The sequence below is a fragment of the Colletotrichum godetiae genome (genome assembly GCF_030913485.1).
Source record: "Colletotrichum godetiae strain CBS 193.32 chromosome Unknown BDP55scaffold_19, whole genome shotgun sequence".
NCBI classification, from domain to species: domain Eukaryota; kingdom Fungi; phylum Ascomycota; class Sordariomycetes; order Glomerellales; family Glomerellaceae; genus Colletotrichum; species Colletotrichum godetiae.
The window spans coordinates 484,161-508,384 of NW_026851267.1; the positions used below are offsets into that span (position 1 = coordinate 484,161).

Sequence of the window (24,224 nt, forward strand, 5' to 3'; positions counted from 1 at the left end):
CTTGGCGGGGGTTTCGGATGACCTAACCTGGAGAATCCAACTAGGCCCTCACACGCACTAGGAGCTTGGAACTCGCAAGCTTGTTGAGTTTTCCCAGCGTTACAATGCAATGGGCCATGCTCCCGATCATCCCTGAACGCCACCACCCACGTTCGTCTCGTCCTCGGAAAGCCTGAGGGTAACAGCAGTGGCTGCTGACGTGTGTCAGGTTCCGTTCGTGGGGGTGGATGTCTGTGGAGAAGAAAACATTCCCGTATGGCTTCATGCAATACCAAACTTCACTCTTCAGAAGTGCAAAGAAAGAAGAAAGTTGTGCGGTGAACCACGGGGTTTATCAACTTTCGCTGCCCGATAGTCAATGTCTCCTTCATGGCATAAGCGCCAACGACCTTGGCCAACATCACTTTACTGCCGTGACATTCTTGGAAAGAATGGTTGTCGTGATCGCCTTGCCATCACAACAGCTACTGCCTTGGACGCCTTCTGCAGAGCCACAATCATCCGACGATACTGGGTTTCATCTTTTCAGCTCAGCCATGATGAGAACTAGGAGATTTCGTGTCCACTAACGGCAGGATATGATTCCGAGCAAGAACTTCTGATCTTAAGGGGTTGACAATGGCTACGAAAGCTACCCCCGGTACTCCCAAGCATACCAAGCCTCCCGTGCATCCGGGCCAAGCCTCGCGAGTGCCTGTGCCCGGATGTTCTTGAACCTCACTTGTTCGTCAGATTCAGCCCTGGCTATACTCCCCTGCGAGAGCCGCAAACCTAAAACAGAGCGTCCCTAGTTTTCATCCCTTCTTACGGATCCGTCCCATCACTCTTCAGATGGCAGTGCGACATTTGATCCCATCTTGGCTGGTAAGACATCTGCAGCTGACTTGTTAGTTTGACTTGTACCAACTCGACTTACACGCTCACCGCAACCTGTCCGACTTCAGCATCACCAGGGACAACATCGAAAATCACGACGTCTCTAACACACTCGCCTGGGACCCTCGTCAAAGCACTCCACGAATGACGATACCTCGCGAGCCTCCTTCACACCAAGCTCCAACACGCCCATGCCTAGACCTGACCTAGATCCGGAAAGACGTGCCATCACAACAACCCGTGCATCCGAGATTCCGTGCACCGGATACTGCGGGCGGCGGGCCATGTTCATCAGCCAAGGCGACGATGAACCAGACCCCTCCTGATATAATGACTTTCCCCCCTTCTTGTCTTGGTCTGCAGTGATCAGCAGGACTGTCACCACCTCTTCCATTCACCCGCGCGCCCGTCTTCATTCGTTTCTCAGTGGCCATCACTTGGCTACAATTTGTTTACTTCAATTCATTTCATTCAGAGACCGGTATCTCGACTCCGTTCAGACCTCTTACGTTCCTTTATTCCTTCTTGTGACTTTCTTTCTTTACATCATACCGACAATCACCCAAAGTCCTATTCAACCAGTCCTTACTACTCGACAAAGACACGATGCTCACACGATACGGAGTCATCTCATGGCTCGCCCTGTCGACTCTGGCAGCCGCCAATCCTCCGGCAGCCCCTCCAGCCCAGCAGCAATGCGAGCCCAAGACCGAGACGATTGTACACACTGTCCACGAGACTGTTCATGTTCCTACGACAATTCACAAGACGGTACACGTCACGCTGCCGGGGGAAGTAAAAACAGTCCACGTTCCCGTTCCGACGACGATACACCAGGTCGAGACAGTCCACGAGAAGATTCCAGTACACGTCACCGTTCATGTTCCGACGACAATCAAAGAGACTGTACACATCACTCAGCCTCCTCAAGTTATCAAGGAGACGATACACGTCACTCTGCCCCCGCATGTGGTCAAAGAAACGATTCATATCACCGAAACGAAGAAGGAGGTCCAGACTCTCCCTCCTCAGGTGGTCAAGGAGACGATACACGTCACTCTACCTCCCCAGACGGTCCACGTCACTCAACCTCCTCAAGTGATTAAAGAGACAATCCATGTCACTCAACCGCTTCAAGTCATTAGAGAGACGATACATCTCACCCAGCCTCCTCAAATCGTCAAGGAGACCGTACACGTTACCTTACCCCCTCTGCCTCCTCAGACAATTCACGTCACCCAGCCTCCCCAGGTGATTAAAGAGACTGTCCATGTCACGCAGCCTCCTCAAGTCATCAAGGAGACTGTACACGTTACCTTGCCTCCATTGCCTCCTCAAACGATCCACGTCACTCAGCCTCCGCAAGTTATCAAGGAGACGATACACGTCACTCAACCGCCTCAAATCATCAAGGAGACTCTGCCTCCTCAGATTGTCAAGGAAACCATTCATGTCACCCTGCCTCCAGTCAGGGAGACAGTACACGTCACCTTGCCTCCTCAAATCATTAAAGAGACCCTGCCTCCCCAAGTTGTCAAGGAGACTGTTCATATCACGCAGCCTCCTCAGGTAATCAGGGAGACTCTTCCGCCTCTGCCGCCTCAAATAGTCAAGGAGACTATTCACGTCACTTTACCTCCAGTCAAGGAGATGGTTCATGTAACCTTGCCTCCCCAGGTAATCCATCAAACAGCGCCGCCTCAAGTCGTCAAGGAAACAATACACGTTACCCTTCCTCCTCAGGTGGTCAAGGAAACAGTTCATGTCACCTTACCTCCCCACGTTATCAAGGAAACAGTCCACGTTACGCAGCCTCCTCACACCATCAAAGAGACGATTCATGTTCCTCAGCCTGCGCAGACCGTACACGTAACGCAACCTCCCCAAGTCATCCACCAAACGGTTCACGTCACCCAGACGGTCAGCCACTGCGCAACAACAATCGCAGCGCCAGTCTTGGGCCATCAGCCGTCTCCACCTCCGGCAGTTCATCCCTCAGCGGCACCGGTCGCACCACCAGTTCACGAAGCTCCCCCTCCGGCCCACACCATGGCCCCTCCAGTCCATACTCCTCCGCCGGTCGAGCACCCTGCACCAGTAGCGCCCCCAGCTCATCAAGCGCCGCCCGCCGAAGCTATGCCTGTTCATACGCCTCCAACTGAGGTCATGCCGGTACACACACCTCCCGTAGAGGCTGCCCCAGTCCACACACCTGCTGCAGCCCCTCCCATTCACGAGGCCCCGGCAATTGCTCCCCCAGCTCACGTAGCGCCTCCCGCTGAGGCCGCGCCCCCTGCTCATCAGATCCCTTCCATCGGATTCACACCAATCAACCCCCCAGCTGAGCCCGCGGCAGAACCTGCACACCCCATGAAGATGAGGTTCATGGCTAGGAGATAATCGAAGTCGCTAGCGAAGAATGAAAGATGAAGGGCAATGAAAATTGTGGATGCGGGTCCTGGGAAAGAAGGAATCTAGAATAATGTGTGCGTATAACTTTCTTACATGTAATCTAAATACTAGATGGTAGCTATGGTGCTGGCGAAGTTTGATACCCGGTCAGCCGGCCTTGAATAGACCACTTAATACCTCTCACTCCATATCTATGCCTTTGAAATCGTCGATCAGTCTCTATTCTCTATCTAAAAAGTCGCATGGGTATCTTTGTCCTTTCCCTTCCGTCCAAAATCGAAAAAGTTTCCTCCTTCACGTTCCTTGCCCTTCTTCTCCTTCTCACTGGCGACGCAAATCTCATCAAATCTCTGTAGTGTCTGGTGGATATCGACCTCAATGTTGCGGGCGAGGTATTCGCCCTCGACTTGTCTCGCAGCAGCAATACTCTGTCGAGTCTTGGACTTGACTGCTGTTCGAATGCTTTGGTAGATGCCCTGGGTGGGGTACGTGACGATTCCGAGAGTAGCTGTGTCGAAAAGTGTTAGCACCATGGGTCCACTGGCAGGAACAAATATCGCAAATCACCAGACTTACCGGATGCTGTCTTTGTCGCCATGTTCATGACTCCCTTGCCGACGCCCAACGCTGCGCCCGCAGCACCTCCATCACGCCCGCCCTTGTACGGTTGATAAAACAAATCGGCGAAACCTCCCCCGAGTCCAGTAACAAAGTTCTTGCCGCCGACCATTGCGCCAGACTTCCAATCAGTGATGGCAGCGCGGTTCTCCACCTTCGCGCCGTAGAGTTTAGGTGCCTCGCGAAGACCTTCCGTGACGGCCAATGGTACTTCGAGATAGAATTTGCCGTATGACTTGAAGAAGGTACCAACGCCGGAGGCTGATGCCTTGAATACCGCGCCCGTTGTGCTTCCGCAGCCTCGGCCGGCGCTTCGGGGCCGGTCGAGAGCGTCGGATTGTGGAGGCGCAAGACTCGGTGATCGGGGTGGCGTCTGGACGTCTAGGCTTGACATACTTCTGGCACTTCTCCTCTCAATATCTTCCATCTCTGCAGCCTTTAATTTGGATCGCTGGTTGTAGACTTGGACGGGCTTGACAACGATGTCAGTGGCGCCCTTGACCATCCCGTATCCCACTCCCATCAAGGATGAGGCTGTGCCTGTGAAGGGATCCCACCGGCGGTTCTCGATGATGTACGTTTTTGTTTCGTGTCTTGAAAGCGAAAGTGTCGTTAGTATACATTCAACTCAGAGGAGCAGAATTTGCAGATACTCACAGTGACATGTTCTTCTGGCCAATCTTGAGGTGGTCAAGAAGAATGCCCGCAGCTTGCTTTGACAGCTTCACGTGCTTCTTGCCTCTCTTGAACTCCCACACTGCGGGCTGGTTGGGGAAAATATCGCACTGAAGCATATTCAGGGGTAAGTTGGCGTGGAACGACTTGGCCGCCGTGGCCACACCACTCTCCGTCTTCATCTTCGCTGCAAGCTCGCCAGCTGCAGCTGCGGCTTCCGGCGTCAAGCAAAATCGGATCGCATCTGCCAAGTTCTGCGCATTGAGCTGCTTGTGTGGAATGGGCTTTGGCCCGGCACCTGCGATAGCAACCATGTCTCCCCAGAATGGTTGACTGGTAGTTATTAGCTTCGACCTGTGTAGAGCCTCTCGTACCACTCTATAGCACTTACTCTCCAAAGAAAGGGACGATTGTGGTTGGCCTTCCGTTCGACAGGCCACAGGCGGTGGTTCCCGCACCACCATGGTGGAAGACCGCCGCAACATTGGCAAACAGCCACTCGTGTGGACAGTCTCCCAGGAACAGGATGTCATCTGCGTCGATGCCTCCAAGGTTACTCCATCCTTTTGATATGATGGCCCGAACGCCCGTTGCGCGTACAGCTTCGACGAGGATCTTTGTCATTTCGTCGGGGTTGTCGATGACGATACTCCCGAAGCCGATATAGATGGGAGTCGGACCATTCTTGAGGAAGTTCGCAAGCTCTGTGGGCGGCTCGTACTGGGGCGGTTCGCGGAAGAAGAAGCCGCAAACATCTGTGTCACAGATCAGTCCCTGCCACAAAGTCATCTTGCGCAATGGGTGAATCAGACTAATCTTACCGATGTAAGCAGGCCAGTCAATTGGCTTCGGGACAAGTGATGGGGACCAGCAGTAGGTGAATGGGATCTTTTGCGACTCTGCGAGGACCGGGCCCTCGGAGAACGGCACCTCTTCGAGATCGATCGTCCGCCTCCAATCGTTGATAACATCTCCGAGTCTGGAAAATCGTTAGCACAAGACATCAACGACGGCTGGTACAATTGCTTACCCTTGCCATGTCAACCACTCGACAACACTGTAGGACACAAAGTTCGCCGTCATCTGGTCAACAACTCCCTTGTCTCCAAACTTGAGATTTGCCAGGGGATGCGGGAACGCTCTCGTGCTGCTCCAAGGCATGGTAAACATGAGATGTAGCGGCACACCCAGAGCTTGGGCGCAGTGGACGTGTGCGAAGCTCGGCGGGTTAGCAATGATTGCATCCGCCACAAACGGTGTTCCAGTCTGGTCATCGGGCTCAATACACGACCTCCAGCACCCTTCCAGCATTTCCTTGACCATCTTGCGCTTCTTCTGGATGTCGCCGCCTTTCAAGCTCTTCAGGCTCGGGATCAAACCGGGGTTCTTGACCATGTAAGCCATCAGTTCTGAGGGGTCACCGCCGATGGGGTAGAACTCGAGGCCGGATTTACGGACGAAATCGTCAAAGACGTCGTGTGTTGCTAGGCGTACTCTATGGCCGTAAGTTTGAAGTTCGTTTCCGAGCGCGATGAAGGGCTGGACATCGCCACGACTTCCCACGACTTGGATCACGATGTTGAGTTTGACGGGAAACGTCTTCTTTTCGGCGAAACGCTCCGCTGCTTCGAAGTATTCTGGTGGGGGCCCCTCAGCGGCTGCTGCTTGTGCAAGGTGGGCTGGGTCTTTGAAGTCGGGGACGAAGCGGGCGAGGGTTGTTGCCAGTCGCGAGTCAAGGTTTACGTTGATTCTGCCGTCCGCTGATGTGATTTTTGTTGGTTAGGATGCAATCAAAAGGTTTGCTTGATGGGTTGGTGGGTTTCCTACTTCCGACACTTTCGCTATGTTGCTGGAGTCCTTCGCTGATCGCCGACTCGTAGGATGGAAGGTAGTCTTGAGGAACAGGATCGTCCTCCATCATCCTGATTGTGTTTCGCTTCGACATCTTGCACTCTCGGAGTGGGACGAAGTTCGACTTTGCAGTTGTAAAGGGTGAAGTTACCACCGTCTTGTAAACGTAGCTGGAGTAGAGAATTGACAATCGGTATCGAAAGAGAAAATATCGGTGAATCGCTGAATCAATCAAGAAGAGAAGGGGCAATAGCACAGTATGATTCGAGGACAGTCACAAGAAGAAGGTGAAATCACATATCAGGGAGGGGTCTCGGGGCATTTCAGCCAGGCAATCAAACATTTTATCAAATATTCACCTACCGCTCACTACTTACATCATACGCCGCCACATCACCCTTCCGTGGGTCTGTAGACTCAGTCGCATATCTCGTACCTGACTCGGGTATTCCGTAGGGCGAAGCCTCGAACGGGAGCGCTAAAGAGACTAGACTTTGTGAGCCCGGTACCTAGTTTGAGCCGCGCCACAACGCGTGAAAGTGCGAATCCACGTAAAAGATTGTGTTTCTAAAGATCTTTAAGCTCCTTCGGGCATATCTAGTTGCGAAGAGCCGCGGGTTCGGCATGTTCCCGTTGCATCAAGGCCATAAATAACTGAGGGGTGTGGGCTTGTTGTCTCGATCCGTGATGGGGCGCCCGTCAATGCTTAATTATCAAACAAGTGGATACTGCTTCAAACTTTTAATTGGTTCATTCTCAACCCGCGGGTTGTCGCATTCTCTGCATCAAAAGTGACGAATACGCGTATACGACCAACACAGAATGCGCGGATAGATCGTTTGTCGCTAGTCACCTTAGTTCGGAGCTCTAAACTTGGGTCTCTCCCCACTGCTGCAAAGACTTTGCGCATTTCGCCGGATTAGGCACCGTTTCCCGGGCCTGATGGCTTCGCCCTCTGACCAATGGCTAGACTCAGATCATACGCGTACGGAGAGTGCCGCAAACTGCTTGACCAACGTGGCTCAGCCCTACTAATGCTCCGCGTACAATCTGAAAATCTGCAAATGCCATCCCTCAGAGGCTCAGTTTGCCTAGCGCCAGGGGCCTCTTCGTGTCAAGGCTGATTTGCATCACAACAACACTCGTATGCAAACGCAAAGGGGTAAAGGGGGAGACTTTAGAGATGAACGTAAGGACTTACTTATATCGAGGTCTTTGGACCGATTGGGAATGATGGTAGAAGTCAATCAACAAGCTATCACACCACCCGCCCACAATCTTTACACGAACATACGGAACACGGTCTTTATCGCCTAGAGATTTAAGCATTCGAATAACTGAAGCTAAACTGTTCGGCCCGCCCAAACTCAATTCAAAGCCAAAGTTGCTACCTAATTGCGCCAAGGGGGCATTCAGTTCGTCACGATGGCGGACAACAGCACCACCACCGAAACTGCTTCCACCGGCTTCGTTTTCTACCACTATGAGCCGTCTATAGTAGCGGCAACTGTCTTTATTATTGTGTTTGGAGTTTCCGGTATGCTGCACATCTGGCAATTATGTCGACGCAAGACGTGGTATTTCATTCCCTTCGTGATTGGGTGCATATGTAAGTTGTCCAAGACTCCAAGTCCAACCCGTTTCCCGTCTCCAAGCATGACTCGACTAACATTTCCCTAGTCGAAGCAGTTGGTTACGTTGGCCGAGCCATGTCCGCATCAGAAGCACCCGATTATACCAAGAACCCCTACATCATCCAGTCGATTCTCCTCCTCCTCGGCCCTGCACTATTCGCCGCGTCGATTTACATGGTTCTCGGTCGTCTAATTAACCTTCTCGATGCCGGGGAATACTCCTTGATTAGACCCAAGTGGTTGACCAAGGTCTTTGTGCTAGGAGATGTGCTGTCTTTCTTCGCACAGAGTGGGGGTGGTGGCATGTTGGCAACAGCCAAGAACAGCGATAATGTCAAGCTGGGCGAGAACATCATTGTCGGTGGTCTCGGGATCCAGATCCTCTTTTTTGGTTTCTTCATCGTCGTCACACTCGTCTTCCATATTCGTCTCTCTCGCAACCCTACATCCAAGTCTCATACGGTTCAGACACCGTGGAAGGGTCTTCTCTACGTTCTTTACGCCACCAGTTTCTTCATCATGGTCCGATCGCTTTTCCGTGTTGCCGAATACATAGGAGGCAAGGACAGCGAGCTCCAGGCCAAGGAGATGTACATCTACATCTTTGATGCGACACTGATGGGCATCACGTCTATGGCCTTCAATTGGTTCCACCCAAGTCGTGTTATCAACGCCCAGGCTACCGGCTTGAAGCAAGTCTCTAGCTCAGAGGTGCTCAACGAAGGATACCTGATGGAGAGCGGACAATACCCGAAACCGCAACAACAGCAATACCAGGACCCACGCTACGAGCCTTACCAAGGAGCAGCTGGTCAGCAGGGGTTTCGTAGGTGAAGGAAGTCAACACGGCGGCGTTGAGGAGACCCGAGAGGCAAGAGTAGAGCTTCCAGTTGCACCAGCGGGGGCAAGAAAACCGAGCGAAGAGAATTGGAGGGAGTGGGCTTACGATCCTGTCAATTGATTGCAGTCAATTTTTTATGTTTGCGATTTGCCCTTGATGGGTTTCTTTTCTCTTTGTTCTTTGGCGATGAAGCCTTGATAGACTTACGAAGCATGTAGGATTAGATCTACTCAAGTTTGGGACTTGGTAAAGAAGGAATACTTCATGCCTTGGCGTAAATGGATAAAGATAAATTTTGGCCTTGCATCGTGTACTAAGAAGCTATAAGACAAGTTCATAAGTCTTTCATGCCTTCGTTTATCTTACGCAGTCAGTCGAGTAGTCCGTCTGTGCATGTATCGATTTAGCTTCCAGGTAGCATCCAAATACTTCAATTATCATGTGGTACGATGCACATATACTACCCTACACTGCTAAAGTATGTCATTGACTATGATGACCTTCCCTGGTGGCCACTAAAGCTTCCTCAGCAAGACCTTCCTGTCGGGATCCGGTTGAGTCTGACAATTGTTAGCAACCCGGACCTTCTCACGATCAAACTGGATTCACTTACGATTGCGCCAAATTCCAAGTTTTTGTATCGTTCCGTGCTGTCTCCAATGTTCTTGATATCGTAGTTGGCCAGCGTTGTCGCCATGATCATCTTGATCTCATTTACAGCGAAGAAGCGACCCGGGCATGCATGACGACCGTATCCAAAGGTCAAGCTGGTCTGTCCCACACTGACGAACTGGGCGTTTGCCACAACCTCGGCCTGTTTTGAGCCGGTGTCCTGTTCCGTCTTGGCTTGACGCAGCTTGTAGAATCTCAGGGCGTCGAACTTCTCGGAGTCGGGGAAGATCTCGTCGTCGTTGTTGATGCCGATCACGGGCAATTCGACTACGGATCCGGCGGGAATAACCTGACCGTTTGATAGGGTGAATGTCTTGAGGACCTTGCGCTGGAATGATGCTGTACGGTGATGAGTGAGTTAAACAGGCTGACGGGGTTCGGCTGTACACTTACTGGGACCAAGCGCGTAGTATCTCATGGTCTCTTTGAGAAAGCTGTCTAGCTTCTTCATGTTCTGCATGGCGCCGCTCGTGAAGACCCCGTTGCTCCCGGCCAACGCTTGCTGAATGTCATCCCGAAGCATGGGAAGCAATTCAGGCATAGCAGCTAGTGTGTAGAGACTTGACCCATTGAGTCAGCATCATCTCAGTACCATTACTACTCGCAGTGTCCAGATACTTACGCGTTGGTCGTGGTAACAGTCGTAGTGTGGATAGCAGCGAAGCTGATTCCCAATTGATACCTTGCAAGCTCTCTGTCGTTCTTCTCGCCAAACTTCTTCTGCGACTCCATGATCCATTGGAGCATATCATCTGGCTTCTGGTAGTCAGGGCTCTTCTCGGCCTCCTTCCTTGCTGTTACTACGGGTCTCAGGAACTTGTCGGCCTCCTCGATTCGGTAGTGGACCTTCTTGACCTCGGGGGTCCTCGCCGCCAAGAAGGGGCGCAGCCATGGAGCAATATCAGCAACCTTTCGAACGGCCTTCATCAGATCGAGGGTGTAGTTGATCGCAGCGTCGAGGTATTCCTCGTTTCGACAGAGCTCTGGTCCGATGAAGACGCGCCCGGATGCCATGGCGATGACGCGCATCATCTTGTCCATGATCTTGACCTCGGTCCAGTCGCATGATTGGGGGAGCTCTGTTCGCAGAGCTTCGACAACTTCGTCGGCGATAATCGGGTTCAATCGGACTGGACAGTCTCCACGGTTACTAGGGGGGCTGGAAAAAATGCGTCACACAGGTATGACGTACCCAAAGCTGGTGTCAACGCAGTCTTGACGGTATGGGGAAGCAAATCGATATCGGTGTCTACACCTGTGTACTTGGCGTGCATTGACTAGTAACGATCCATTAGCCCAGGCTTTTCCTCTCACGATGATGGCTCCAAACTGACCTCTTCGATAGCCCGGTTGAAGCTTAAGACGTCATCGGGAAGCTTCTTCAGCTCGTTCATAAATTTCGGGGCGACAACAATGTTTGGCGATTCTGTGGGTGACTTAGCACTGACGATCTTTCTCCTCAATAACCTGTAGCTTACTCCTTGCCGTTGTGATGCGGAAAGCTCTCTCTTTGAACTGTGGGTATGTCTTGTTAACCATCTATTTTGCCTGTCACAACGTATTGGTATCGGCCCTACCTTCCTGTATCCATTAAGGTATAGATTCCTAGCCTCGCCATTCATGAACTGCTTTCGTCGGGCCTCGGATCCTCCAAACTCTGTTCCCACCATGGGGATATCTGCCCATGGGTCGCTCTTCAGGATTGTCTGGAGCAAAAGTCCGACAGCACATGCAAATACAGCGGTGGCAGCGACAGGCCATCTTTGAGCCACTTCGATAAACAGTGCGCCGTCTACGGCAGCACCGGCTGTGGCGTTCATGTTGGGAAGCATCGACATCGACATCTTGGGTGGTTGACAGGTTGCGATGATGATGTGCTCGGACAAGAAGTTTAGACTCAGGAAAGAGATGGGACATAAGGGTGTAATATAATTCCTCTGTACCCTCCACCACGTCCGCTTAGCTGCAAGCTTGACAGCAACCATCGAGTACGTCCTGGGGACCCCGCCACCACCGTGACGAATGCCACCAACACAGCCGACGGGAGACGAACTACGAGCATAAACTAGTAAGTGGCCGGCGTGAAACTCGCCCGCGGATTGCGAAACCGGGTGGAACCGCCCAACTACCGGCCGGGGGAAAGAGGGAAAGATGGTGGGCTGTGAGCATGGCTCGCATCTTGTCTTCTCCGCCAACCACCACCCCCTGCGCCGATCAACGGGACGAAGAAGGATTCGATCTGATGGGCATGCATTAGCGCTGCCGCGGGACAAAGGGTCAGAGGTAACAAAAACGCGGGGTGAGGGGCGAGACAGTGTGAAGGGCTTGGGCCAAGCGGACTGACGAAAAAGTCCGAACCAAGGTTCATCGAGTGAGGTTCCCGTGTAAACGAGAGCAAAACGACGTTACCGGTTTCGTATTCGCGAGTCTGATCATCAGGAGGATACCAAACGATCTGTGCGACGTAGTGGGACGCGACGTCGCTTATTAGTCTGGTCGCATCGATGCGTCTCTAGAGGTTTAGGAAGGGCTACTCAAGTTACACTTCGTCGACTCGTTCTATCGGGCAGAATAAGATGGTTCCATATCGGGAACCTACGTCAAAAAGCAAGACTGCTCTCGGCATGATTTGGCACATTGTACAGATAAATTTCCAGTCTTTCTAGGTTTCTCTTTCACTGGAGAATTGAAGACGCCCTCAATTGTCATGCGGTCCAAGTCCGGCCAATCTGTAATGTTTCGAAACCTTCTATTTGTGGCATCTTGACTCTCAATCGCGGTCCAAGCGGCATATCATTGGATGGAAGAATGAACGTGACAACGTGGTAGAAGAAAAAGAAGAAACAACAACTCTTGAGACCTAGTACAGCCAAGAGGGAATAGTTGGTGTGTTCGGCCCTTTCGCAGGAATATCAACAAGTCGGATGACCTCCCTCACCGAACTGCTTATCTCGATGTGGTGACATCTCCCACCGGGTGAGCTAGGCGGAGAGTTCAAGAGCCATAAACTTTGAGGAAGCCAGTAATCTCCCCATCGAACAGCGGTTTGCCAGTCGAAGGATCCTCACTATTGGCGCCCAACAACCTGGCCTCCCAGACAGTTCCCTGGTCGGAAGTCGTCTCCTTCTTGAAACCCCATGTCGTGTAGCCCTCGGAGCCCAGGAAGACTCCGTCGATCTGCGTGCCGTTGAGTGTGTAATGCGAGTACGGCTTGATTTCGGTACCGTTGACGAAGTACATGAGTAGAGCGTCGTACGGAATTTCTGCGGCCACGAGGTTCTCCCAGGTGTAGCCCGAGACACCAGTGGGTACCCGGGCCTGAATGCCTTGGCCGTCGACACACTGGAGCGGAATCTGAGCCACGGCGGCCTTGTCAAGCGCAGCCATCTGGATGAAGATGGTTAGTGACGTGAATTCAAACCCCTGGCCAATCGGGTGGTGGCGCCCGGATGTAAACTTACGTATCCCCATCGGATGCCAGTCGAGCCGCGAGAGTAAATGGCGGTCAGGCCGTGGTCGTCGATAACGCCGTCGGTATCCTTTACTTGCATCGACCACGGCCCCGCTTGGCCGGCGGAGACGTCGTAATCCGGATACACGGAGCAGCCACCGGTGAGCTCCTTGACTGTGACGTTCCCGGCGGCTGAGACAATTGGAGCCATGGCGATGCCAACGGCGGCCGCCGCGATGAATTTAGCGAGTGACGACATCTCCAAGAGATTATATACAATAACTTGACACTAGGCGATCAATAGGCGACCGATGAGGTGTAGTTGCTGACCCCTACATCGACAGAATTACCAAGGCTATATAGCAAACTGCCCCTGGAAAGATTCTAGGCATCGAACGGCCTCATTCCGGATGCCATTCTCTTGAGAAGATCCATTCTCACAAGCGAAGGAACTTCGGTGTTCCAAAGCCGGAGCTAAAGATGCAACGGCGCGTTCCTGCCTTGCTACATAGCCTATGAAAGGACGGGAAAATTCGGGAGGGGATGGAACTCCTAGGCTGAGGGAAGGGGTTGATGCCGCTAAAGCAAGATTGAAGCGTTGCCCCCGCGCAAGCGGATGGCGCTAAATGCCGTTACCCGCCACGCCAGCCAGTGCGATTTTGATTTGAATCATCGCATGCAAAACAAAACGTTGTCAAGACAAAACTATGACGACGAAATGCTGAATGCCGAACGATGTGACCATGCTGCCTGGCCGTCCTGGAGCACGAGGTAATGCCGGCAAGATGTCGCGCCAATAGCTATGCTGGGACCAACGTGATATTTGACTCCAAACAGAGAGAAAAGCAAAGACATCAGCCCCTTAATTAGCGTTGCTGATCTGATGAGCCACCTTTCCCTTCTCGCATGAGCCACACTCAAAGACAGGCAGCCACTTCGCCTCTGTCGTCATTCTGCATACTGTCGATCAGGAACTTCGGGATCCTGTTGGTCCTGTGGTGCTTGAGCATGCCGGAAGGGAAGACACCTAAAATCCGAGTTGCACAAGGAGGGATCCTGACTGCATCGATAATTGATGACTATTGAACAAGCTTACTGAGCATTAAGGACGCAACTGCATGTCAGACAAACGAGGTTCACCTTGAAACTTTCAGACGGCGAATGGACTGCCATTTTCGGGGGCAATAAACTTAAGTGACGCTCAGAGTGTCAGGGAGCGTGTCTGACCCTATGGGATGATCCCCATGCGCAGTTTCCTTGCATTTTACAGGGCAATCCATACGACGTGCAGGCAAGACATAGCCATAAGTTTCTCTCGACTTATCATTCGCTACCATAATGAATCATAATGAGAGTCCTTGCGGAAACTAATATTGACCGAGGAGCCTGACTTCGACGGCCCGCGTACGCGTCTGTTGGAGCATCCAGCCGAAGCAATTGATCAATCAAGGCAAGTATTCAGCGAGAACAAAATTCGTGATCACCGCAAATGGGCTCAGACGACAACGAGTTTCTGTTTCCCTTGTTCCACTTACGTGTCACAAGACTTGCAACGCCTAAAGATGCACAACCAAGCAGGATGTATCGATAGGCTTGGTTCAAGATTACGCGGACGGGCAAAGATATGATGTTTTTGGAAGCAATTGTTTTACTCGTCATGCGTTAATACATCGTCGGCGTCGATATCGCTGAAGCAACGGCATCAATAAGGTCGCCATTAATCTCCGTCTTACGAAGATGAGTCGATGATGAGTGGGCGTGAAACTCAATGATGGTTCGATGATCAATCAATATCTTGTGGGTTAAGAATTTTCATTTATGACAAGGCCTGACTCCAAGTTTTGCTTCCCAAAATCTTGTTAGCGTAACTATTCAACTACGCGGGCCCAGTTTCTGAGGAAAAGTGACAATACTCTTCTTTCGTCCGCAGCCCTCAAGACTTATCTTAGACTTTCCAAAACTCATGCTTGGCCGTCTTGTTACAAGTTATATCCCGGAGGCTGCTGATTATGCGGACTTGAGCCTCGATCATCTAGCTCAGTATGTCAGAGATGCCTTCCAGAACATTAACTCTTGGCCAATCCTAACAAAATATGATATCGAATAAGTCAGCCAAGTCGTCGCGCACTCTTTAGAGCAAGGCCGAAGTGACCAACTGTAACTATCACATGTAGCGAAGCTCAAGTAAGCACTCTAAGCCGATATCCCGCGCGGTGTTCTGTAGAGAACATCAACAAAACATTAAGTCAGAATTGGCAACAACGCACCCGGAGGAACTCGTACCACTGTGCAAAAGTTGTAGCAGCAAGTCAAGACGACGTGTGTTTCTATGCCCTGATCCAGATCTATGCTCGCGACTCTACGAGCTTCTGGATCTTCAAACTGAAGCCTAATTGCCATCATAGTGTACTCGAGCGAGGTTACTATCTGATTGATTAGAAGTTTTGGGAATTTGATGATGAACCAACTGGTTTGCAACCTAACTGCTCAAAGAGGACAACTTCTGGAGGGCAGCATAAACTAGGTTAGCTATGGGTAGTTGAAACCCAGACCAGGAATTTCAGACCATCGCAAGGCATGGTTGTTCCTCAGCTTGACCTCGCCCTGTTCTGTAGTGTACTGGAAACCCGCCACATTCGAGCACGAATTTCGTTGATCTGAAAAGCGCACAGCCTTGCTTGGCGTGTACACCATGTTGCATTTTGCATCACAGTCGGGTTCTTCCACTTCAAGGTTTTCTGACCAACTTGCGTCTCTCAACACATCAGTCTGGCAGTCTTTTTGCGCGTGATACAACATGGAAGCCCCCTTCAGGGAATAGTTTGGTTTAATAGGGTTATCGAATCTGGTGGCGGCGGGAACTGCCTGATTAAGAAGTCGGGGTGCAGATGTTGATGCAAGGCGCTTATCATCACGATGCAACCCCGCACCTCCATCTTCCCCGGTCTTCTACTGTCCATCACTCCGAGACAAATACTATTCATGCAACCCTTGTTTTTCGAAAGTTCGATACACACTCTGACGCTTTCAAGCTCCTACCGATAAGCCTTTGTAAATTCGGCTTGCCACCAGACCCCTGCAACAACCCATTTCGACATCTGGTTCTATCAATGTCGTTCAAGTCAGAAGCTATCGTCGCCAGAGGCCCTTTCTCTGAGGGGAAATGGGCCATCGAACCAGTTACTCTTCGGGATCTTCGCTCAGATGAGGTTCTTGTTGAGATTGTTGCTTCGGGCATCTGCCATACAGACTTACACTGTGGTAACACGCCTGACGACAAGGGGGTTCCCGGAGTCTACTACCCTCGAGTTCTAGGACATGAAGGTGAGCAATATTGAGCGGACCGAGTGGATTGTTGCTCTGTTTCATTTTGCTAACTATGTCTACATCAAAGGTTCTGGATATGTGGTCAAGGTTGGAGACGGCGTGACAAAGGTCAAGCCCGGCGATGCCGTCTTCCTGTCATTCTCATACTGCGGAGAGTGCCACGTTTGCAAGACAGGGCCACCATCCCACTGCACCAACTTCTTTCAGATCAATTTCATGGGAGAATCAGTTTTCTCAGACGGAATAGGCGGACGCTTCTTTGGCCAGTCCAGCTTGGCCCACCATACAGTTGTCAGCGACAAGTCGGTTGTGAACGCTGCCGGCCTCGGATTGACTCGGGACGACCTGAGAATACTCGCACCGCTTGGCTGCGGTCTCCAGACAGGCAGCGGAACTGTCATCAACGTCGCCAAGGCCGGTCCGGACGACTGCATCGCTATCGCGGGTATGGGAGGCGTAGGCTTGGCAGCAGTCATTGCAGCAAAGAATCAAGGGTGCAAGGCCATCATCGGAATCGATCGAGTCGAGTCTCGCCTCGAGCTGGCTAAGACACTCGGAGCTACGCACATCATCAACACGACCGGGTTAGAAATGGCCCAGGTGACGGAAAAAATCAAAGAAGCTGCTGAAGGGCTTGGTGCAACCATATGCATCGACACCAGCGCGTTCCCGCCACTGCTTGATGCCCAAGTTCAAGGAACGAGGTACATGGGGAAGATCATTCAAGTTGGCACCGGAATGCCAGAGTCACATCTGTCACTTCACATGCAGAGTTTCATGGTCAGCGGAAAGCAGTATTTTGGAGCTGTTCAGGGGCATGTGAATACTGCCGAGTACGTCCCTCAGATGGTTCAATGGTGGAGAGAGGGGAAGTTCCCGGTTGAGAAACTGATCAAAGTCTTTGAACACGGCGATTTTGCATCAGCCGTAGAAGCGATGAAGCGCGGCGATGTTGTCAAGCCGATTATTGCCTGGTCTTGAGCCATGGTCCGTGGGCTCCGGGGTCTGTGAGGTGAATGGAGCTCATACTGCCATTACCATAGTGACTCAAAATCATTAGAGACTTTTGGACCTTAATGTAGGGATTCTTAACGCTACTTTATGACACATCTGTCCACAAAGCTTGGCTGCGGATATCTCAACTCGATCTCAGAACCTCATCGCTAATTCGCAATGCCGACGTCTGATCTGAGCCTCAAGTTGAACTAACTTCCAAGAACCTTCTTCAGCAACAAACATGTGCGCACCCAACAAAGCCAAGCCAAGCCGGGGTTCTTTCGGCTCATTCCCCGACTTATCAGTTCGTGTTTAAGCTAGAGGACCCCGAACAAACCAGGACTTTGTGATTGGTCAACAAGTTACGAGCAGTCAACTGACCATTCACACGAGACTCTGATAAGAAAACGCGCGAATAATGTTGCATTTGTTGTAATGCGAGAACCCCGCAATCCGGGGGGCATGGTGGAGACGGTGGTTTTCCCAACTCACCGTTGCATTTATCCCCCAGGCCAGGGCCAATCTTCCCAAGCGGCTCAAGGCTTGAGCAGCCCATCTCTAAACTCCTTGAACTCCTTTTCTTTTACTCATATGGGCGCCAAAGAATCGCACCACTTTCTCCTCCGGTCAGCCAATCCTGAACCAAAGCAGCGCAAAGAGGAAAAGAAACAATGGAGAATCTCCTCGGGCCAGACCTGGCCTCCAAAATCGGTCCCTGGATCCTCCCCAAGCCCCTCGAGGCACCGCCGTCGCCCGAGTCCGTCTACACCAGCGACCGGGCCTCGCCGACGGAGGAGACCAAACGGCGCAGGGCGGGTGGACCGAAGGCGCGTACCGGCTGTGCCACCTGCAAGACTCGCCATGTAAAATGCGACGAGCGCAAGCCCACATGTTTCCGTTGTGAGAAGGTCGGAGTCGTCTGCGAGGGCTACGTGGACCGCATCGACCGCCGGAGGAAACGGACAAACCAAAACGTGGTCCGCCGGAATACGCCGCAGCTCATCGCTCCTCGGTCCGCTTCAGCCGAGGCCGCCGACGTCTGCAGTACCAGCAAATCCGAGATCATCTTGTCACCTCAAATTCCTAGATCTCTTTCAAGCTTACCAAAGATCTATCACAAGGACGGCGTATACTACGATTACTTTCGACATCAGGTTTCCACCAACCTGGCAGGTTACTACACTAGTCCCAACTGGTCCTATCTAGTCGTCGGCGAAGGTCTACAAGATGACTGTATTCACCACTCGATCCTAGCTGTTGGGGCGCTTATTCGCTCCACCCCTCAGGATGCGAGACCAAGCTCGCCTAGGAGGAAAGCGTTACCACCTGCCTCGGATGGATACGCTGTAACCGAACATCGTGAGGTTGCGCTGCGACATCACGTCAAAGCAGTCAAGTCTCTCAGAGAACGTATGGAGTTGATCACAGCCTCATCACCAACCACGGTAGTTGTCACAACCTTATTACTTGTTGTGTACGAGCTGCTCCAGGGTGAACCAAGGACGGCCGAAATGCTCCTCAACTCATGCCTCGGAGCACTAAGGGACTCAATCACAATGTTCGAAAGCGATCCTGATGGTGAGGCAAAGTACCGTGACTCCGAGTTCGACGATATGGAGCATGTGCTCCCTTGTATAGCAGCAATGAGCCAGCTGTCACAATCACTTCAACCTCGCCGCCATCACACTCACCCTTTCAAAATCGATCCTGGTTCTGAAGTTCATAATCCTCAACACGAGCCGATCTCAAAGTTCTTCATTTCATGGGGCAGGTTCTTCACTTTTGCCGTAAGCTTTATCGGCAACTCTACCGATGTCACTGCAGAGGGTGTGTCTCTGGACATGCTCCGTCACCTCACCATTCACCAGCAAAACTTTCTTTCGCAACTACAACAATGGAGATCAGTCATTCAATATTATGCCGAAAATCCGAGGGTGGACATCGCAACTAAAAAGGGCCTCCGGATCGCTCAAATCCACTGGCTTCTTCTCCACATCACACTTACGTGCTGCCTAGACCCAACCGAGGTGGCTTACGATGCATTCGAGAACGAGTTCAGAGATCTGACGATGCTTTGCGTTGAATTGTATCGCGACTGTGTGTCACAACCCCGCCCAACGTCAGTCTTGCTGGGGCAAGGCCTCATTTTACCGCTGTGCACTGTTGTGCGTGCCTGCAGAAATCACGACATCCGCATGACGGCATTGCAAGCACTGCATGAGATACCCCCGTCAATGGTCGCCTGGGATGTGGTGTCAAATATGGACGGGATCTTGGGAGCCTTACTGCTTGAGGAGACTTGTCGCGATGCGGCAGGATTCGTTCCTCCGGAATCCAGATGGTTTTGGTTGAAAGACGTGACTGTGCCAGAAACAGGGAGGATCCATAAAGTCTATCAAAGGCTAGCGCCAGGGCAAGATGGCAAGCCTGTTCTGACGAAGTTGCGACCGACGTCGAATGTACGATCGAAGATCTGTAAGGCGAGTGGATGTGACAAAGACCACTTGCTAGGACCGGTAGTTGTGGAAGACTCATGAAATATGACAGCGTCCTGGCTTCTGTATATCACGTAATGAGAAAGGAAAAACGTGCCAAACCTGATATCTCATGTCAACGTAAAGAAAAGTGGTATTCCCAACAACAGAACCTCGGTCCGTATAAGTAGAGAGGATTTGACATTCGTAAATACCAGCCAGTCACGACCAATGGGCTCGATTCCTCCTGAAATGAAGTCGGACGCTCTCATTTGATAGGGTAGCCTCGTAAATATTAGCCAATCGGGCAGAGCCTATGAGCGTTGACAGGCCAAATGTGGCAAGTGGTTCTAGAGACGTCCCGGCACCTCCACTCCACTTAGTCCGGTCCAACCTTCTGAGATTCGTAAGAATTACCCAATGAGACGATCAAGACCGTAGATACACCATAAAGGTTGGTCCAACCTATTCCATTGTGTAACGCAATAAGGGTCAGAAAGCCACACATTTAAGACCGGATACGGTCCAGGAAGGTACTCGAGAGAGATCCGCCCTTCTTTTTCCTTCCCGAATCCCTCGGCTGCAAAACATTCTCACCTCTCTAATTCTTCATAGTCACACAACTCTCATCATGAGCGCGCCAATCATTGCTCAGCCAGTTGTAGTATCGCTGGCCGACTTGCAAAACGGTATGTTAACAACAGCCTTAAACTGACCCATTCACTGTAGCTGATTGTGCTTTCTAGGAATTGTGCCTTTTGAGAGACTCGTTGAGGCTTTTGGGCCAGATTCTCTAGGAATCTTGGTTGTCAAGAACGTTCCACCTGAGTTTCCCGAGTTGAGACGCCAAGCGCTTTCTTATGCCTCGTACCTTGGAAACTTGCCAAAAGCTGAGCTTGGTAAATGACCCCCGTTCGAGTTATCAGAATGTGGCTACTGATACCTGTGACGCAGACAAGGTCGAGAACCCCGCCGCCAAGTATTTAACAGGCTGGTCATTGGGCAAAGAACAACTCAAGGACGGACAAGTAGACACGTTCAAAGGCTCTTTTTACGCCAACTGTGCATTCTACACCGATCCAGAGCTAGATGCCGCAAAGCCAACGCCCGATTTCTCAGTGGAGAACTTTCCAGAATACCTGTCACCAAACATCTGGCCCGAAAGCGAGGTTCTCCCCGGCTTCAAAAGCAGTCTGGAAGACCTCTGCAGGCTTTTGATCGACACAGCCGTACTCGTTGCACGAGCATGCGATCAATATGCGGAGCGGGAAATCGAGGGTTACACCAAGGGATACGTCGAGCACGTTGTCAGCACGAGCAACACCACCAAGGCCAGGCTGCTGCACTACTACCCGCAATCTCAGGAGGGATCAAGTGAAAACGAGGATGACTGGTGCGGCGTGCACCTCGACCATTCGGTCTTGACAGCTTTGACATCTGCGATGTTCGTCGATGAGCATAAGACGCCATCGGATGCAGTCTCACTCGGAAAAGATGCTACAAAAGTCTCCCCGCTAGAGGAGATGGCAGGGAGCCCTGATCCTCTAGCTGGGCTTTACATCAAGTCTCGGACAGGTGACACCGTTCAGGTGAAGATTCCGAGGGATTGCATTGCTTTCCAGACAGGCGAGGCACTCGAACGGATCACAAAGGGCAAGTTCAAGGCCGTGCCACACTTCGTAAGAGGAGTTAGGCCTTCCATGAGTAATGGCCGGGTGGCAAGGAACACTCTGGCAGTGTTTACGCAGCCAAACCTGGGCGAGGAGGTTGACTCGGAGCAGCATATCACATTCGGAGAATTTGCCAGGGGCGTTGTGAGCAAGAACACTGTTGAGGCTTGAGCACGGGAAGAAGCCGCAATGAAGGGCACTTTGCAAGTACAAGTGCAGGTATTATTAATGTAACAAATTGGCCACTCACTCTTGGCACAACTTCATTTCCTCCTTGCGCTCTCGGCCGAACTTTGTGTGCTGTGCTGCAGCCTACAACTCAAGACGTACATAATATCGGGCATCATCACATTCAGTGTGAAGACGGCTTGACATCAGAAACCTGGCTATCCAGCTTAGAAGCGTCCAACTTCGCAGGCGCCTCTGACTCCAAGCTTCGCTCTTCCACAACGGCTTCGATTACTTCAAGCTTCCTATTAGCGCGTCGCTTTTCGACCGAGACAAGGACGGTGACCCAAATCGCCATCGTTGCCCCCACAGCTATCATGGCAATCATTCCTTTCTATCAAAATGTCAGCGAGCTCTCGAAAGTTACATGAGTATCAGGTCTTCGATTCTAGTAGAGAAAGCTCGTATGCTCACCTTAAAATCCGGAGCGTCATCCGCTCTATAGAAAATGAGTGGCCACCAAGCTTGGAAGCAATTGCCAGCTGCATTCATGCATGCAATAACGCAAGATCGAAGTCTCGGTGATTCGTTTCGCATTGAGTCGTTGGCCCACGCAAAGAAAGTGGCTTGGATGCAGTAGATCGAACCAGCCCAGTAGTAGGCCCCGAACTTGGCTGCCGTTGAAGTCGGGGCGAGAATAATTGCAGCATTGGAAATAGCCGTGAAGGAGACGTAGTAACCCGACAGCCATCGCCTGCCCCAGATATCTGTTGAAGTCGCCCACAATAGGGTGCTCGTCACGCCCATGGCTTGTACACCGGTGGGGTAGTTGTTGCGTTGATAAAGGTTGTACTTCTCTGTAGGATGAGCTTGCATGTAGAGGTTCAGAAGCGACTGGTTGGACTGCGATTCGGAGCAGTTGCCTAGAATCCAGAGGAAGCAGAAGGCGTAGAAGTACCAGGAGTGCATCACCCTGGAGAGGAAAGACTTGGACAGGATGCTCTCCATCTCGTCGACCTCGTGTATTGGCACTCGTTCTCTTGCAAGAGCAATTTCTTCCTGGCTAAGATAAAAGGCCGTGGTCGTGTGAGGTGTATCGGGGAAGAAAAAGTACCCATAGACCGCGACAGGCAGCGTGATAATGCCGGAGATCTGAGCAGAGTTAGTGAGTAGGAGCTTTGAGAAAAGAAGGATCGGAAGTAGTAGACTTACAATGAAAAGCCACTTCCAACCTGGCAACCCATGTAGGCCATTCATTGAGGAATGGATGCCGCTCTGTAGGAAGCCGCCAAACATGCCACCAGCGAGACCGCTAGCGGTAAAGAATCCCGTGCGCTGGCCAAGCTCTTTCTTAGTGTACCATGACCCCAGGATGTACTGAGTCCCAGCAAAAATGCATGATTCAAAGTATCCTTGGAAGAATCGGATAGCCATAAGATGCTGCGGAGTCTTCGCCACTGCATTCAGCATGGTGATTCCCGCCCAGGTTGTAATCATAAAGGGGAAGAAGTTTCGAGGCTTGAAATAAGTCAAAAGCAAGTTATTGGGAACAATGCCTCTGGGAGGCAAAGAAGAACACGGTCAGATTTCGGGCACTTAGAGCCCGAAGGCCGATGCTGCGTGTGGCTGTGAGAACTCACATAAGATAGGCCGTCGCGTAAAGAGTCGTTACAACTGTCAGTTGAGCCCCTTTGAAGCCCAAGTCCTCTCTCATTCCGGATACATATGCTTGAGTGATACTGGCCCTGTCGAGATAATTCCTTTTCAAAGCCATACTTATCAGCATCTTCGTCATCGTGATTAAGTTTCCGTAGCTGAGCCCGTCACTCACATGAAATACGCTAAACAGCAGAATGTGAGAATGAAAAAGTCCAACTTGAGAACAAGCTTCCTCTCCATTGGAGTGGAGGCACCCTTGAAGTGCTCCTTCAATGATGAGAAAAAGCCCATGATATCTCCTGGAGCACCTTGCTTAAGTTGGCAATGCGAGAAGTGGAATAAAAAGGGCTGAGTCGGTAATTGAGGGCTTGGAAGCTACGTGCACCCAAAAGTTTATGGTCGCATATGAAGAGATGGTTGGAGAGCTCTTCTTATGTATGATCTGCCTTTGGTGCAGTGGTTTATTTTTTAGATGCATTCGACGTTGGTGTCTTATCTGCTGTTACTTCAGGATATCTTCCCCCTGGACAGAGAAGGCATTCCAGGTTTGGGGATAAGGGACGGTGCCCCGCCCTCCTCAGGAAACTTCCATTATCAAGGCTAAGCAAATTGCGGGGGGTTGATACTACTTGACATATACTGACCATCTAGGTGAGCAGGGCCAAGAAGCTTGGAAGTCTTGAGGTATCTTGCCCATAGACAAAGTAGTAGAGCAGATTCGCCTTTCATTTCGAACCTGCGCTAATGCCGAGTTACCACGCTGTTGTTCCTTAGGTTCTCTGCGATAAGCCGGACCTTCCAATGTCCGACCATTTCTTGCATGTGCGAGATTGTAGAAGTAAGTACATGTGTTGAGTTGGATGGGTGGGTCAACTTCTTGGAGGAGCTCCTCCTGTCGAT

At 51.4% G+C, this 24,224-nt stretch overlaps 9 protein-coding genes across 9 annotated transcripts; 5 read left to right on the forward strand and 4 right to left on the reverse strand.

Moving 5' to 3' along the window:
• Nucleotides 1-1,482: 1,482 nt before the first annotated feature.
• Nucleotides 1,483-3,276, forward strand: BDP55DRAFT_728369 (uncharacterized protein; the record flags this gene model as incomplete). Its single annotated transcript, XM_060579428.1, has 1 exon — nucleotides 1,483-3,276. One exon carries the CDS (start codon nucleotides 1,483-1,485, stop codon nucleotides 3,274-3,276), a length of 1,794 nt encoding a protein of 597 aa, XP_060430032.1.
• Nucleotides 3,277-3,773: 497 nt separating this feature from the next.
• On the reverse strand, nucleotides 3,774-6,767 carry BDP55DRAFT_119253 (uncharacterized protein). The gene is made up of 6 exons (XM_060565438.1): nucleotides 6,409-6,767; nucleotides 5,612-6,341; nucleotides 5,403-5,560; nucleotides 4,973-5,336; nucleotides 4,564-4,914; nucleotides 3,774-4,499 (listed from the first exon to the last, which is right to left on the reverse strand). Exons 1-6 carry the CDS (start codon nucleotides 6,524-6,526, stop codon nucleotides 3,812-3,814), a joined length of 2,409 nt encoding a protein of 802 aa, XP_060430033.1. The 5' UTR covers nucleotides 6,527-6,767; the 3' UTR covers nucleotides 3,774-3,811.
• A 647-nt stretch (nucleotides 6,768-7,414) lies between these two features.
• BDP55DRAFT_715233 (RTA1 like protein-domain-containing protein) lies at nucleotides 7,415-8,900 on the forward strand (the record flags this gene model as incomplete). Its single annotated transcript, XM_060578298.1, has 2 exons — nucleotides 7,415-8,041; nucleotides 8,113-8,900. The coding sequence occupies exons 1-2, from the start codon at nucleotides 7,858-7,860 to the stop codon at nucleotides 8,898-8,900; spliced, it is 972 nt and encodes a 323-aa protein (XP_060430034.1). The 5' UTR covers nucleotides 7,415-7,857.
• Nucleotides 8,901-9,422: 522 nt separating this feature from the next.
• BDP55DRAFT_551814 (cytochrome P450) lies at nucleotides 9,423-11,423 on the reverse strand (the record flags this gene model as incomplete). Its single annotated transcript, XM_060569143.1, has 8 exons — nucleotides 9,423-9,467; nucleotides 9,521-9,918; nucleotides 9,973-10,139; nucleotides 10,202-10,709; nucleotides 10,772-10,856; nucleotides 10,914-11,005; nucleotides 11,058-11,094; nucleotides 11,157-11,423. The coding sequence occupies 8 exons, from the start codon at nucleotides 11,421-11,423 to the stop codon at nucleotides 9,423-9,425; spliced, it is 1,599 nt and encodes a 532-aa protein (XP_060430035.1).
• A 1,150-nt stretch (nucleotides 11,424-12,573) lies between these two features.
• Nucleotides 12,574-13,241, reverse strand: BDP55DRAFT_728373 (uncharacterized protein; the record flags this gene model as incomplete). The annotated part of the gene is made up of 2 exons (XM_060579429.1): nucleotides 12,574-12,966; nucleotides 13,041-13,241. 2 exons carry the CDS (start codon nucleotides 13,239-13,241, stop codon nucleotides 12,574-12,576), a joined length of 594 nt encoding a protein of 197 aa, XP_060430036.1.
• Nucleotides 13,242-16,140: 2,899 nt separating this feature from the next.
• On the forward strand, nucleotides 16,141-17,338 carry BDP55DRAFT_551528 (zinc-binding dehydrogenase; the record flags this gene model as incomplete). The annotated part of the gene is made up of 2 exons (XM_060569119.1): nucleotides 16,141-16,354; nucleotides 16,425-17,338. The coding sequence occupies 2 exons, from the start codon at nucleotides 16,141-16,143 to the stop codon at nucleotides 17,336-17,338; spliced, it is 1,128 nt and encodes a 375-aa protein (XP_060430037.1).
• A 531-nt stretch (nucleotides 17,339-17,869) lies between these two features.
• On the forward strand, nucleotides 17,870-20,056 carry BDP55DRAFT_662964 (uncharacterized protein). The gene has a single exon (XM_060574843.1). It carries the CDS (start codon nucleotides 18,025-18,027, stop codon nucleotides 19,888-19,890), a length of 1,866 nt encoding a protein of 621 aa, XP_060430038.1. The 5' UTR covers nucleotides 17,870-18,024; the 3' UTR covers nucleotides 19,891-20,056.
• A 402-nt stretch (nucleotides 20,057-20,458) lies between these two features.
• BDP55DRAFT_693706 (uncharacterized protein) lies at nucleotides 20,459-21,668 on the forward strand (the record flags this gene model as incomplete). The annotated part of the gene is made up of 3 exons (XM_060577260.1): nucleotides 20,459-20,516; nucleotides 20,574-20,726; nucleotides 20,782-21,668. The coding sequence occupies 3 exons, from the start codon at nucleotides 20,459-20,461 to the stop codon at nucleotides 21,666-21,668; spliced, it is 1,098 nt and encodes a 365-aa protein (XP_060430039.1).
• Nucleotides 21,669-21,849: 181 nt separating this feature from the next.
• On the reverse strand, nucleotides 21,850-23,615 carry BDP55DRAFT_551727 (major facilitator superfamily domain-containing protein; the record flags this gene model as incomplete). Its single annotated transcript, XM_060569136.1, has 5 exons — nucleotides 21,850-22,059; nucleotides 22,140-22,817; nucleotides 22,878-23,223; nucleotides 23,306-23,425; nucleotides 23,497-23,615. The coding sequence occupies 5 exons, from the start codon at nucleotides 23,613-23,615 to the stop codon at nucleotides 21,850-21,852; spliced, it is 1,473 nt and encodes a 490-aa protein (XP_060430040.1).
• Nucleotides 23,616-24,224: the final 609 nt, after the last annotated feature.

Coding starts and splice junctions, on each gene's coding strand:
- BDP55DRAFT_662964 (XM_060574843.1), top strand. CDS start 18,025: ATGGAGAATCTCCTCGGGCCAGACCTGGCCTCCAAAATCGGTCCCTGG.
- BDP55DRAFT_119253 (XM_060565438.1), bottom strand. CDS start 6,526: ATGTCGAAGCGAAACACAATCAGGATGATGGAGGACGATCCTGTTCCT. Junction 5,337..5,402: donor TGACTGGCCTGCTTACATCG/GTAAGATTAGTC, acceptor TCTGTGACACAG/ATGTTTGCGGCTTCTTCTTC. Junction 4,500..4,563: donor GGCCAGAAGAACATGTCACT/GTGAGTATCTGC, acceptor TTCGCTTTCAAG/ACACGAAACAAAAACGTACA.